Source organism: Carassius carassius, chromosome 44 (genome assembly GCF_963082965.1).
Source record: "Carassius carassius chromosome 44, fCarCar2.1, whole genome shotgun sequence".
Classification (NCBI taxonomy): Eukaryota; Metazoa; Chordata; class Actinopteri; order Cypriniformes; family Cyprinidae; genus Carassius; species Carassius carassius.
The window spans coordinates 24,816,981-24,831,963 of NC_081798.1; the positions used below are offsets into that span (position 1 = coordinate 24,816,981).

The 14,983-nt window shown below is 38.4% G+C and overlaps 1 protein-coding gene across 2 annotated transcripts in view; it reads right to left on the reverse strand.

Moving 5' to 3' along the window:
• Nucleotides 1-1,900: 1,900 nt before the first annotated feature.
• Nucleotides 1,901-14,983, reverse strand: part of LOC132126697 (E3 ubiquitin-protein ligase DTX3L-like) — a 40,602-nt gene continuing 27,519 nt past the window's right edge. For both annotated transcript variants that reach the window (XM_059538146.1, XM_059538145.1), the window contains exons 7-8: nt 2,314-2,531; nt 1,901-2,168 (exon numbers count right to left, since the gene is read on the reverse strand). In XM_059538146.1, coding sequence (XP_059394129.1) covers nt 2,099-2,168; nt 2,314-2,531 — 288 coding nt within the window. In that variant the 3' untranslated portion in view covers nt 1,901-2,098. The remainder of the gene's footprint in view (nt 2,169-2,313; nt 2,532-14,983) is intronic.

A 14,983-nucleotide genomic window follows, 5' to 3' on the forward strand; every position in this document is an offset into this window, starting at 1 on the left:
ATTGCATGTGGCAGCCTGTTTAAACATGTCCCAGTCAGTTGTGTTGAAGCAGTCTTGAAGAACCTCTGATGATCCTTCTGGCCACACTTGAATCTGTTTGTAAACTGGTTTGGCGACTTTAATGAGCGGTCTGTATGCAGGCATTAGCATAACAGTGATGTGGTCTGAGGCTCCCAGGTGGGGGAGGGGGAGGGCTTTGTAAGCTCCTCTCTGTGTGGTGTAAACAAAGTCCAAAATGTTATTACCTCGTGTTGGAAAGTTGATGTGCTGGTGTATTTTTGGAAACACACTCTTTAGCTCAGCATGGTTGAAATCCCCAGCTATGATGAGAAAAGCATCAGGGTGTGCTGTCTGCTGCTCACTGATGTGCTGGTACAGTTCATTTAGTGTGTCGTTCCTGTTGCTGATGATGTTGAACGGGGGAATGTACACCGAAATGAGCAGTATAGCAGTATATTCCCTCGGCAGATAGAACGGCCGGCACTTAATAATCAAACTCCACCAGGGGTGAGCAGTGTTTGCAGATCACAACAGTATCGCGGCACCACGCGTCATTGATGTAAACACAAAGCCCGCCACTCGCTGTCCACTCGATAGCACGTCAGCTGGTCGAGCTGAATAGCGCAGTCTGGAACACTGTTGCTGAGCTCTGTTTACGTGAACACAAAAACACAACAGTCTCTTACAGTCCTCTCAGTTGAGCGTAGTAATCGAATGTAGTCCAGTTTATTGTCCAATGAGCGTAGGTTAGCCAGTACAATGGTGGGGATAGATGGCTTGTGTGGGTTAGCCGTTAGCCTAGCCCGGATACCTCCGCGCTTTCCCCTCTTCTGCTTCCTCTCACGCCGCTTGTGGCGCCTCCACTGTGGGCGAGATGCAGTAGTGGGGGTCGGTGATGGTGAAGGCCTCCGTAGCAGACAGAGATCCCGCAGCTGTTCCGCGTGCACGGAGTTTAATTGTAAAAATGCGGTTCTGCCGACATAGAGCAGAAACTCGCGACCGTATTTGCGCTTACAGACAGGTAGACGTGACGACAACGTACAAAAACACTGCGACTCACAAGACAAAAAACGCGAAAACACCGTTCTGTCGGGACAGAGAGAAGCCGCTGCGTGTGGACGCGCCGCCATCTTGGTTAACAATACAGATTGGGTCAAAGCAGCTTTACGCTATCAAAATAGGAAAATTGTGTGTCAATGCAAAATTAATTTATTACCAAGAATGTTTACACAATGAATTTGACTTGACGACAGGAGCTTCCAGTGCAGAAGAAAGTAGACATAGTGCAAACAAACAAAATAAATAAATAACTGATGCATTAACATGGACTAACAATGAACAGCTGGATTTCAATAACTGGCATTAACAAAGATTAAAAAATACTGTAACAAATGTATTGCTCATTGGTAGTTAATGTTAATTAATGCATTAAATATAGTTGACAAATAGAACCTATAAGTGTTACCAGTGTTTACTCTTTTTAACTTCCCCCCCCTATATTCATCTCCTGTAAGTGAAGCCACAACTTGATGTTTGAGTTGTTTGGGTGACTGGGAATACTATTTTCCCAATCTTCTCTTTAAATTAGCTCCATGAGGTTCACGTTGGTTTGATGGCACAGCCTTCCTTTAGAGCTACTTCATGACTTTATGATCTTGATCAGTGATAAAGTGTTCTTCATGTATGCAGGTGTGTCGCATGAATACACTATTGGACATACAACAACCATATGGCACCAGAATTATTAAGGACTGAATATGAAAAAGCCAAAGAAAAAATTGCTTGCACTTTGTTCTATTTCAGCTGTGTAAACATGGATCACAAGAACAGAGGGGTTGCATTTAAGGAAGATTTTATGTTTTAGATTTTTGAATTTGTTAAAACCAATGTGACTTTCAAATTCGAGATTTAAGAGATTTATTTTTTGCTTCACACAGAACAAGAGTTCAATACATAGTTTGTTTTTCAGTAAACTAGTCAAGGGTCTGAATACTTCTGAAAATCACTGTATATAAATTAAGTATTACATTATAACCAATAAATGGCTTATTTTTAAATATTAGGCTTAGATGTGCATTTGGAAACATAAATCCAATCCTCACTCAATGCCTTTGGCCTTCAACTCATCCTTTACTCTCTTCAGATAGTCAGGGTCTGGATAGCCATAACTGTTGAAAGAAAAAATAATATATATATATATATCACAAGTTCAGATGCACTACATTATTTACATGAAACCCAAATAAAAACAATGTTTGATTAAAATGATTTTGTAGGACATGCTGGACAATTAAACTTTAAATGAACTCGTACTTAAGAGGCCCGCCATGTGTATTGGTCTTATGATGAATATCATTCCAGGTGACAGCATTCTTTAAACCAGAGGTTGTTGAGGTCCCAACAGTAAAGATCAGTTTCTGATCAAAAGCTCTCTGCAGCAGTGAAAGCACTTCCTGTCCTTCACGGTTGTCAGGCAAGTATGCATGACGTCTTGCGCCATGGAAATACTGCCCAGGGTTTGGATGCTTTTTCTAAAAAAAAATAAAGAAAGAACTGACAAAGATGTATTACTGTACTATATTCTTAACCAAAACTATATGTAAATTAAAATTTAAAAAAAAGTTACAAAAGTTTTCATGGTTTTTCTGCATTATGTCTAATCCTGCTACAGGAGGGCCAATTTTCAACAAAATATAATTTCAACCTGCTCCAACACACTGGCCTGAACCAATTAATCGAGGTGTTCACGATTATTAGAAACCAGGGCTTGAAATCTGAAAAATAATTCAATCAGTTCACTCAGAATCTATATTTTAACGTTTCTGTTCCTGCGTTCCTCTGATATCATTACAGTTCCGAAACCGGTTTGGGTGAAAGAAATACTGGTTAATAACGCTTTTTAAAAAACAATATTCTTCGCCTATAATTTGCCTAATAATAATAATTATAATAATAATAAAATAAAGTACAGTGTTTTCTTTACTCAAAAAGAAAAGGAAAAAATAGAGCTCTAATGTTAGCCACTAACCCGCTGCACTTAGTCACAGCCAATACAGCAAAATCTTTTCTAGATTTTGGCCAAATGCAGGCTACTAAAAAAAAAATTCTATCAACATTCAAAGATATCAAAGTATGTTTAAGATATCTAAAAATGTTTGCTGCACTGTTAAAAAAAAAACCTGTATAAGACGTCGCGGCTCACGTCGCATTTTATTAGCCCTACTACTTTCTGAAATAATGAAGGCTAAAATGCCTGTGGTCTAAAGCAAAATGTTTACAAATATTATAAACCGTTACCTATTATTTTCTCTCCAAAATAAATCCTCTAAAGTTTAGGCTATAAAAACAAAAACTAATTAATTTAAGGAGAAGCTGTCATACCAAAGCCATTATTCAAAGACATTATTTAAAGCTGTCAAGCTTTTACAAAATAATTAAAACCATAAAGCTTTTGCAAAATAAAGAAAACCACTCTGCTGTTTCGCTTTACTTTGGAACGTGTCACAATAAACCGTAATTTAGCAAATTTTTTCTTTCGTTTTATTAATCTTTAAGCGAAATATATTTAGTGTATATTAGGGCTGTAGCTATCGAATATTTTAGTAATCGAGTATTCTACCAAAAATTCCATCGATTAATCGAGTAATCGGATAAAATGTGTTTTTGCTTAATTGAAGTGCAATATTATTTATGCAAGAGAAAATAAGACTACTGGGTCTTGTGATGGTCATGGAGGGACCCCACGTTCAACATGGACGTTAATACGCACAAACACACACAGAGACTGTTTGGTGATACAAGAGTTTGTTGTAATTATTGATCAGAGAGTGAATGAAATACCTGTAAACTATGTGTATTGTTCCAGTGTAGCATTTTTCCTGTGATTTTTAGAGTCCTGGTAAGAAACAATGGCAGGAATTATTGGTTCCACTTAGGGTGGCAATCTACCATGTAGTAATGGAACGTGGGGGTTTCAGGGGCAACGTGTCCGATTTGGTGCTGTTATTTCCTGTTTAATGTGAACGAATTAATAACATCAAAGTAGATTTATTAAGTAGAACATCATGCCAATATGTTTCTTTCAGACTCTGTATATTTAAGGGAACATGTGTAAAGTGTAAAAGTGTAAAGTTTGTCCCTCCACATGTGGTAATGGTGCTGGCCACCAGTATAAATGTGAATGTCTTTGTAATGGAAGGTAGTCTGAGTTTGTTTCTGCAGTGGAGAGTGTGGCCTGAGGGTTGCAGGTATTTTATTCACTCTCTGATCAATAATTACAATAAACTCTTGTATCACCAAACTGTCTCGGTGTGTGTTTGTGCGTATTAACGTCCATGTTGAACGTTCGGTCCCTCCGTGACCATCACAGGTCTCTTAAAATGAACAACTAAGTTTCCTTTTTTAGAAAAAAAATATTTTTATTTTTTAAAATGCATAGAATGCAATGCATACATCAAAAATAAACATTTCATTATTACCCATTGTTTCTCTGTCTGTACTTGTACTGTGAACAATGACAAAAAAGTTGACAGATGAATTAAGTGCATTTAAGTGCCTTTCAGTTGGTGTTTTAAATAAAGCATTTTCTGAGTTGCACATTAAACACATAAAACATTAATTTAATTTATCTTTTAATTATTGATTATTAACTTAACCTTTTGGTAAACAAAGGGGGTTTACTATTAAATATAAAACATGGAAGAAATGTTGTGTGATTAAACCGTAAAAAAAAAAAAAAATTGTTTGATTTTTTTTTTTTTTTGTGGTAGGCTATGTACATTCTGCTGAACAATAGTCTTTAACCGGACTTTTATTTTGACGGGTTGACGTACCTTTACAGTCCTGTGTATGTGATGTGACGCTAGTTTTACTCAAATCAAACGGTCAAATGCTCATGAAGTGACTGTCAGAGCAGTTCTGGAGATGTTGTTCATGTGTTCACGTCTTATTTAGTGAGACAGCAGAAGCTGAAATCACCGGAGCGTCACGCACGCTTCATTCAGTGTGTTTAACGAATGAAGACGCGCTTCTGCTCCATTCATTAACAGAGACACGCAGAACATGCAGGATTCATATTTAAATAGACTGCTGCGGCTTAATATTTACAGATATTAGTCCATATCGTGATTTGATGTAAGTGCAATGACCTATTTTTGATTAATTCATTCAAAATTTGGCAAATTCCGTGCCATTCTGCATTTAACTGTAAATTCTGTTTTTATGACTGGATTCCGCGATTCCCTCCGCGTTTTCTGCATCGCGGAAATCATAGGGCCCTAGTTGTGGTATGCCAGCTCTATCTTGCAATGGACAAACGCCACGACATTCTCTTTACGTTTGCCCGCGCCCTCAAATCAAAACACTGCTGACTCCTTGCAGTATGCGATTTCGGACGCAGCGTTTCGGTCTCCTTCCGCTTTCTGGGTGACGTAAACGCGTTGTGTCACATTAAAAAAAAAACATTGCGAAAGAACCTGACGTGAGATTTAAAATAAATTAAAAGAGGCTTCATGGCAGAGGAATTTGCCTCGATCGTTTTATGTAAGAGTTACTCGAGGAATCGTTTCAGCCCTAGTGTATATGCCTACATTCCTTAGTAGCCCTTTATTGTCCCTAGTCACAAGTACCAGCGAAATTAGCCATTGTAAGGTCAAAAATGATCAAAGACTTCTGTTTTTTCTGTCTCAAATTATCTTGAGTATCAAAAAGTCCATTTGGTATTCCTGATGGCATTGAAGTAATGATATCAATCAAGGCCTGTAGGCCAGCATGTGTTTACATCGGGGGTCTGCTAATTGTCACACCTTTTGCACAATGGGTGAAGCTGTAGTCTGCTGATTGGTCAGGTTGAATGTCTCACATTTGGGTTTCAGTCACATGGTCAAAAGGAAGGGATAAAAGAAGACTGTGAATGTTGCTTTTGGCTTTTTCTCTCTTGTGGCTTTTCTTTGCTGACTCTTTCCTTTGCTGGCGCTCTCTTCTCGGGGCCGTGCCCTATCTCCCTCTATTTCTCCCTCTCTCTATCTCCCCCTCTCGCTTTCCTTCTCAGGTAATATTTTACATACATATTGGGTACAATTATGTTATTATAGCTGCTGTTTATGTTCCACCCAGCGCCAATGCAGGCAGAGCCGCCGCGCGCATAGCAGAGTGCGCACATGAACAATTGCAGCGCTCACCCGGGGCGCCTATTTTCTTTTTGGGTGACTTCAACCATTGCAAACTGGAGAGTGCGCTGCCTGGTTTCCAACAATATGTATAATGTGACACGAGAAATAATAAGATATTAGATAAATGCTATGGAAATATAAAGGGGGGATATTCAGTAAAGCCAAAACCCCCTATTGCCAACTCAGACCATAATACACTACATTTAATACCGTCCTACAAATCTGTATTCAAGTCAAGTAAACCTGAACATAAATCTGTGTATGTGTGGTCAGACGAAGCTATTGAGACACTAAAAGGATGCTTCCTGTGTACAGACTGGTCGATTTTTCATTCACTGGAGCTTGACGAGGCTACTAACACTATAACAGACTACATAGGATTATGTGTTGACAATGTGGTGGCAAAAAAGGACATTGTAGTGTACCCCAACAACAAATCCTACATCACAAAAGAAATTAAAGACTGCATAAATAGGGAAAAAAAAGCTTTTAGAAACAAAGACAGAGGGGGACTGTCAGTGGTCCAAAAAGAACTTAAACAACAACTCACTACTGCAAGGGAAAGATACAGGCAAACGATGGAACAAAACTTACAAAAATCAAATACCAAAAAACTTTGGGACACAATGAAATCAGTGACTAATATGAACCCTTCAAAACAACAAATTATTACACAGGATGACCAATACAAATCAAATGAGCTGAATGATTTTTTCCTGCGATTTGATTCCAAAAACTTCTCCCAGGAACGTGACAGTGTTCTGCAGTCTCTACCTGCTACTGATAATACACGTTATCTGGAAGTGGATCCATCTAGCATCCAACGACTGTTCAGTAAAGTACACAGAGGCAAAGCCACAGGCCCTGATGGCCTTCCAGCATTTCTGCTTAAAAGCTGTGCAGAAGAACTAACAACAGCATGGTGTCCTATCTTTCAGCAGTCGTTATATACTCACACTGTCGCAGCTCTGTGGAAGAAATCACTTATAACTCCTCTGCCTAAAAGACTAGGCGCATCAGAGAACAATAACTTCAGGCCTATTGCTTTAACTTCTATTGTAATGAAGTGTTTCGAAAAATTTGTTGTGTCTATACTTATGAAGGATGTAGAGTCAAAGCTAGATGTGTATCAGTTCGCCTATAAGAAAGAACGTAGCACTGATGATGCTATCCTTTGCATTTCACATTTTATTTCTAAGCACCTTGAAAACATGAAAGCTTATGCTAGAGTTTTGTTTGTCGATTTTAGTTCAGCCTTTAATACAGTGCAAATTCATGTGCTTTTAGAAAAGCTTAAAGCCATGAACGTTAATACTATACTGATAAAATGGTTTTATTCTTTAACTAATAGGGCACAGCAAGTGAAAGTCAATAGGACGCTGTCAGAGATCAAATACTGTAACACAGGAATTCCCCAGGGTTGTGTTGTGTCACCAATACTATTCACATTGTACACAAATGACTGTAGAAATTTACACTCTAACAACTATATACTGAAATTTGCAGATGACACCGCGATTCTGAGCCTTTTGTACAAGGACATAGACCCCTCTATGTACCAAAACGAAATAGATACATTTGTTAATTGGTGTGATAGTAACCATTTAATTTTAAACATTCAAAAAACTAAGGAGATGGTCTTCGATCCAAGGCAAGTTAATGATCATGAGCCCGTGGTCATCAAAAACCAGGAAGTAACTCAGGTGTCCTCGTACAAATATTTAGGTGTTCACTTCGATAGTCTTCTTTGCTGGAATACACACGTTGACAATCTGTGCAACAAATTGCAGCAAAGGCTTTACTTTTTAAGACGTTTAAGATTGTACGGTGTGAGTAGTCAGATCATGATGATATTCTACCGAGCAATCTTAGAGAGTGTAATCCAATACGGAATCAGCGCATGGTTTGGCAACTTAACAATTAAGCTAAAAAATAAGCTTGCCAACATGCATAAAACAGCATTGAAAATAATAGGAAGGAGAGACTATATAAACCCTATATGATCAGGCAATTATGAAACAGGCTATAAAAATTCAATAAGATTCTCAACATCCTCCCTTCCCTGAATATGAAAGTCTGCCATCGGGAAGAAGACTCCGTGTACCAAAATGTAAATCTAATCGCCTAAAATTATCATTTGTGCCAGCCTCCATTAAGCTGCTGAATAATTTGAAATAGAACTGTGTATATTAATAAATACGTAAGCACTTTAGCACTTTAAATACGACCTCATGTAATAGGGCAGTAAAGCAATAAATTATAGCACTTTAACTTATGTACACTATTGCGCAAACTCTAGCAATAACTACACTAGTATTTTAATAGGTCAACAATGTTCTTTTATTCTCGGTGTATTCTGTTAATGTGTTTTATGATGTGTAATGTCTTTTTGTGATGTTTTTTATGAAGCAACTCTGCACTGTGCCCAAGCAAAAAAATCCCTTGGGGACAATAAAGTTAACCTGAACCTAATTAACTATATGTTTTACCATCCTTCATCTATTTTGTAACCAATTCAAGTGTAACCGTAACAAAATATTGTTATTAAACCATTTAAATTATTAATTATGTGCTAACTAGTCTTGACTCAATATTTACTTTGAAGTGCTACCTATTGCAATACAATATAGTCACTTAATAGCAACGTTCTCCCACATATTTATCTATCGTATCCATCCATCTTCTTCCGCTTATCCGGGGCCGGGTCGCGGGGGCAGCAGTCTAAGCAGAGAACCCCAGACTTCCCTCTCCCTAGACACTTCCTCCAGCTCTTCTGGGGGGACACCGAGGCGTTCCCAGGGCAGCCGGGAGACATAGTCTCTCCAGCGTGTCCTAGGTCTTCCCCGGGGTCTCCTCCCAGTGGGACGCGCCCGGAACACCTTCCCGGGAAGGCGTCCAGGAGGCATCCGGAACAGATGCCCGAGCCACCTCAGCTGACCCCTCTCGATGTGGAGGAGCAGCGGCTCTACTCTGAGCTCCTCCCGGGTGACTGAGCTTCTCACCCTATCTCTAAGGGATCGCCCAGCCACCCTGCGGAGAAAGCTCATTTCGGCCGCCTGTATCCGGGATCTTGTCCTTTCGGTCATGACCCAAAGCTCATGACCATAGGTGAGAGTAGGAACGTAGATTGACCGGTAAATCGAGAGCTTCGCCTTGCGGCTCAGCTCTTTCTTCACCACGACAGACCGGTACATCGACCGCATTACTGCAGAAGCTGCACCGATCCGTCTGTCAATCTCCCGTTCCACTCCCAATACATTCAGTGAATGTATTTTGCCATTTTAACATAAGATTTTACATCATCTGTACTTTTTGAGGCATTAATAGACGGTTATGGTCACGGTTACACTCATGTTAATTTGTCTTTTTTTTCGCGGTTAAACTGAATGTATGTTTGTCTCCTAAAGAAAACGGCATTGTGTAGTAAAGACTAGCATAATTATTTTGAGGCTGTTGAAGTGGTAACTGTTAAAAGTATGTTTTACATTTAATATTTCAGACTTGTCCAGCTCGTGTCTTCATTGTGTCAGCGCTGTGCGCAGAGAGTTAAAGACACAGAAGCTGTTTGTGTGAGAGTCTCAGACTGTGAGGAGGAGGATGTGTTCTTCTGAAGAGAGGGACAGACGGGTTTAAGGAGAGTAAACTTCAGAATAACATCGTTATCTTTATTTTTACTAAGACTAAAATAATGTTTGTTTTTGTAGATGTTGAAATCCAGAGACAAGATTCTTTTGAGACTGTGTTATTTTTTTAATTCATGTTTCTGTTGTGTCCTCCCTGTTTAATTCACATTTTGATGCAACAATAGTGTGATCACATGTTCATATTTTATTGAAACCATTGATGTCCCTCTTTGCAGAACTCAAACTAACTGGAGTTAAGGACACAGAAGTCTGTTTGTGTGAGGAGGTGGTTTTCTCAGCTTCTTCTGAAGAGAGGGAAAAATAGTTTAAGGCAAGTAAACTTCATAATTTCATGTTATCAGTTGTTGTTTTTTACTAAGAGTAAAATAATGTTTGTTTTTTGTTTTTGTAGATGTTAAAAGCCAGAGACATGGGAGAGCATAATTCTTTTGATATTTTATGCAAGTTATTTTTAGAAAATAAATGTTTCTGTTGTCTCCTGCCGGTTTACTTTACATTTTGATGCAACAACAGTGTGATTACGTGCTCATTGATGTCGGTGTTTTTCATTGCAGAACTCAAACCAACTTTGGAGTTGTCTTTTCTGATTTGGAGAGTCATCATTCTTGGTCTTCCCTCTTAAAGGTAAATTTCACACACGAAATCATTTGCTTGCCCTCATGCCATTCCAAACCTATAAGACTTGAATATATTGAAATGAATATATTTTTAATTTTCTCATAATTTTGTTAATCCATTTATAGTCTAGATAATCAGTATTTTAAAGCCTCATAAACACAGAGTTATTGTAGAAGTAATTCATTCCGATATTTAAATATATGAATAGATCTTACATGATATGATAGCAAACATGTATGTTCCAAATAAAATACTGGTCTCCCAGACTAGCAATGGAGGACACAAATTAAGAGAATATTAAATATATTCATTTGTTTTCCAAAAATGAGCAGAGTTTGTGTGGGTCTGGAACAACATGAGGGAGAGTAAATTATGACCATTTTCATTATTTGGTGAACTAACCGTTTGAAGAGCAATCACCTAGGTACATGAACATTTTGTGAGGTATGTGAATTAGGGGTGTGCACGGATAGTCGAACATTCGAGTATTCGTTCTGCTCTAATTATTCGATAAGTAAAAATGATATTCGAATTTTGCAAAAAAAAAAAAAAGTTCACAATAAAACCTACTTTGGTCACTTTCTGTGATTCTCCACGGCATATTTGAAGATGTATTCAAGCAAAAAATAATTAATGAATAAGGGGCTGTTCACATATCGCGCCAAAAAATGCATGGAAAACGCTAGGCGCGCCGCTTTCTCCTTTCCAAGGCGCTCGGGCAGAAGCACTCCTGGGGCGTCTGCCAATGACGTGCTCTCTCCATGAAGACGCAGAAATTTCAGCAAAGGATAAATGGATTTGCAGCACAAAAAAAAAAAAATCGCTTTTAGTAGCTCTGCTACTAAATTTATTTCAAAATGGCAATCCATATACAGCTATGATCAGCTGTTCCTTTATCTTGACTGAGCTTTCAACGTGCTGAATGTTTAGTTCTTGTCACATGACCTGCGGTGCGCTTGCGGCATTCAGAAAAGTTGAGATGTTTTTAACTCCATGCAATGCGGACGCGCCTGGAAAAAACGGGCGCGTCACACCGTGAGCGCATCGCGGCCGCGTCGCTTCCATTAAAAGCGAGCATACTGCGCGCCTACATTGGAAATAACGAACTTGAGTGCGCAAAAGACGCGATAAGTGAACGGCCCCTAAGAACTGCGGTCTTCTACAGTACTTCAAATATGCCGTGGAGAATCATAGAAAGTGATCGAATTCAAGAACATTGTTGCGGCATCTCTCAAGCAACGAATAAACACCGCTAACTTGGAGAATGCAGTCCTCTTCTCGCGTCTGACCTAGACCCTCGGCACCAACATCTCAGGTTCCTTGACGAAAACATGAGAGAAGTAGTAAGAAAAAAACTTTTTGAACATTATCAGAACATTTTCCTTAATGCGAGTGGTGCGGATGCAGCCGCCGTCACCAACGATGAAGAGGATACAATGCCCACTCGTTGGAAAAGGCTGAGCCAGTTCTTCAGCGATGATTACAGAGAGTCCAGCCGAGACGAGTGGGAACAGTTCTTGCTGGAGCCATGTATCCCACCAGATGAGGATCCCATTCAGTGGTGAAACGAAAACACTAAGCGCTTCACAAAACTTATTCGCTTAGCACACCGTTATTTGTGAGTCCCGCCAACGTCTGTGCCGTCAGAGTGCATTTTCTCCGCGGCCGGCCTTATTGTTAACAGACTAAGGAGCCGACTTTCCCTCGATCATGTTGACATGCCTGTATTTCTTAACAAGAACATGTAAAACAATAGAAAAAAAAAGAAAAAAAGATTTGCTGACAGTTTCAAAGTTTCAAAGTTAAGTGTAGGCTACGTTCTACAATAGCCAAATTGCTGCAGGCTGCTTTATGTTTTTTCTTTGTTTTGTTCACTTTTTTTGTTGCTTTTAATCTACTTTTGCTTGTTTGCACACATTATTAAAGGTTTTCAGCTACAAAACACGATGTGTGATGTTCAAGCTTATTGTAAGCTTGTTCAAAATGACGGAAACAAATGTTGCTGAAAAATAACGTCCGTCTCATTAAACTTAATTTAAATAAACGAATATTCGAATATTCGTTTTTTTGTGAGCTCAAATATTCGAATGTGATATTTGCGGAAAACGCCCATCCCTAATGTGAATGTCATGTCTGTTTTAATGTTTCAGTAAAGTAGTTTCTGAAAGCAATATATTTATTCAAACAATATTACATGCCCTCACACTAGTGATGCCATTATAGCCTTCTGGAGCGCTGTGGTGGACCGAGACATTAAACAACCACACAAAGTGTTAAAACTTTAACACAGATTATTTACCTGTCCTTACGGATGTGAATACACCTCTACCTGAAAATGGATAGTTTAATTAAAGGTTTTATTTTTTTCAAATGTGTTTCTCTTTCTAGGCCACTAATGAAGAACAGGTGGTGACTGGGATTGGGATGAACACTGGTCAAGAAGAGTACGTCCTTTCCTCTAAACTGATGCAGCAGTGGTTTTAAAGGAGGACGCTGCCCCGGATGATGTAGATGTCGTCACATGCTGTGCTGATGGGGCTTCTTCATGACTACATCAATTATGCTAAAGAGATCATGAAAATTGACCGTGATGCTTGATCTGTATTCATGGACTATGAAACAAACTGTAAGTGTATAATTTTTAAAAACAATGTTAAATGCTTTTTCTGTGTTATTTAGTATAAGAGTTTACACTCTGTCATTCATACACATGCTCACATTCTTTCACACACACACACAAACACGTCTGTTAAATGTTATAATATCGGAGTTAATGTTGTGATTTATTTGTGTACTGTCATGCCAGAATAGTTGATAAAGAACCTAACTAATTGTAAATTTATTGTATAATAGTGTTTTCGTATATTTTTATACAATATATGCAATTGCACAAAGTCCAATTTGATCTTAAGTTAATTCAATGCTTTATGAACTGTAGCTGTTAATGCCATCCTTTTCTGCATTTCTTCTTACATGTTACTTTTTGACTTTGCTCTTGTTTTTAATAAATATTTTCCTTTTGATAATTATTATTTGTGTGTAAAAGTGATATTTAAAATGAACATTATTTGTAGGTTTAATGCCTAGCTCAATTTGGGTTCATTTTAACGTAGCATGTATTGTTTCCCACATCCTTACACTCAATTGGTGGCAGCACTCTGAGAGTTAATTTTCAGCCAGCAGGAGACGCTAAGAGCGGGAGAGGTAGGTTTCGACGGTAACGGCTGCAAAGCAGCGCTGAGCTCACAAACGCTGCCTCATCAAGCATTACATGCGAAATTAATTTGAACATTTTCTAAATATAGTAGTTTTCCTTCTGAAATACAGTGATAAAAAACACCTGATCTGGTTTTTGAAATCCTGCAATGTAGTCATTTTAAACCATAAAAAAGCAACCCAGCAGGCTGGGTTAAACATGATAACCCAACTGGTTGGGTTAAAATAACCCAGCGTTGGGTTCGTCCCTTTTTGACCCAGCGCTGGGTTGCCAAAATAACCCAAATTGGGTTGTTTTCAACCCAGCAGTTTTTAGAGTGTAGTCCAATCAGTAGAAGACCATTTATCATGGTTCCGAATAGGTAGATATCTTCAATGTTTTGTGGTATTTATTATTTTTATCTTTTGTATTGTATATATATATATATATATATATATATATATATATATATATATATATATATATTTCTTTGTATGTTCTGAGTCTTTCGTGCAGCACTTTGGAAACTTTGAGTTTGTAAAATCTGCTATAGAAATAAAGTGGATTGGATTGGATTGAATGTCCTCCATGGAAAGAGCCGCCAGACAATGACACTTTATGTAAGCCTATAGTTTTTCTGTTTTCTCCATTCACAGAAGCGCTACAGGTGCGTGTGTTCTGTTGAATTCATCTCACACTGTCCTCAGATAAACTCTAAGGGCGGTTCATTGCCCTTGAGACTTGCCTATGATGAGTTCACAGCTGAGCGGACATTTTACTCGTTGGCTTCAGCGTCACATTTGCATATGCCGTACTACTGGAATTAGTGATTGGTCGACAGCAAATATCAAATATTAAATGGAACAATAAAATAATGTTATTAACCGGTTAATGGCCTTTTCAAATTCGATTCTGTTTGGAACTATAAAATTTGATTTAGTTTCTGTTTCGGTCAAAATTTTGTTCGTTTCCAGTTTTCGTTTTCATTCCTTGAACCGGTTCAGAGCCCTGATAGAAACTAATCCTGAACACCTTGATTAATTGGTTCAGGTATGTTTTTAAGTAACCCTTCCAGGAACATGACTGGACACTGCTCTACAGAATAGTTGGTGTTATAAAGCTCAGGTCTGCAGCCAAGGGAAATAGATAATTGGGATCACAAAGTATAGAGCTTCTGCAAAGTTCTTTGATTTTATATTATTATTATTATTATTATTAAAGGTGCATTGCGTAGGTTCTGAAATTTCTAACCGTTACTGACACCAGTGGCCATTAGAGGAACTGCAGCAAGTCTCATGCTCGTTCTCAGTGCGCACGCTCTTTTTTTTTTTTTTTTTTTTTTTTTAACTTACGAG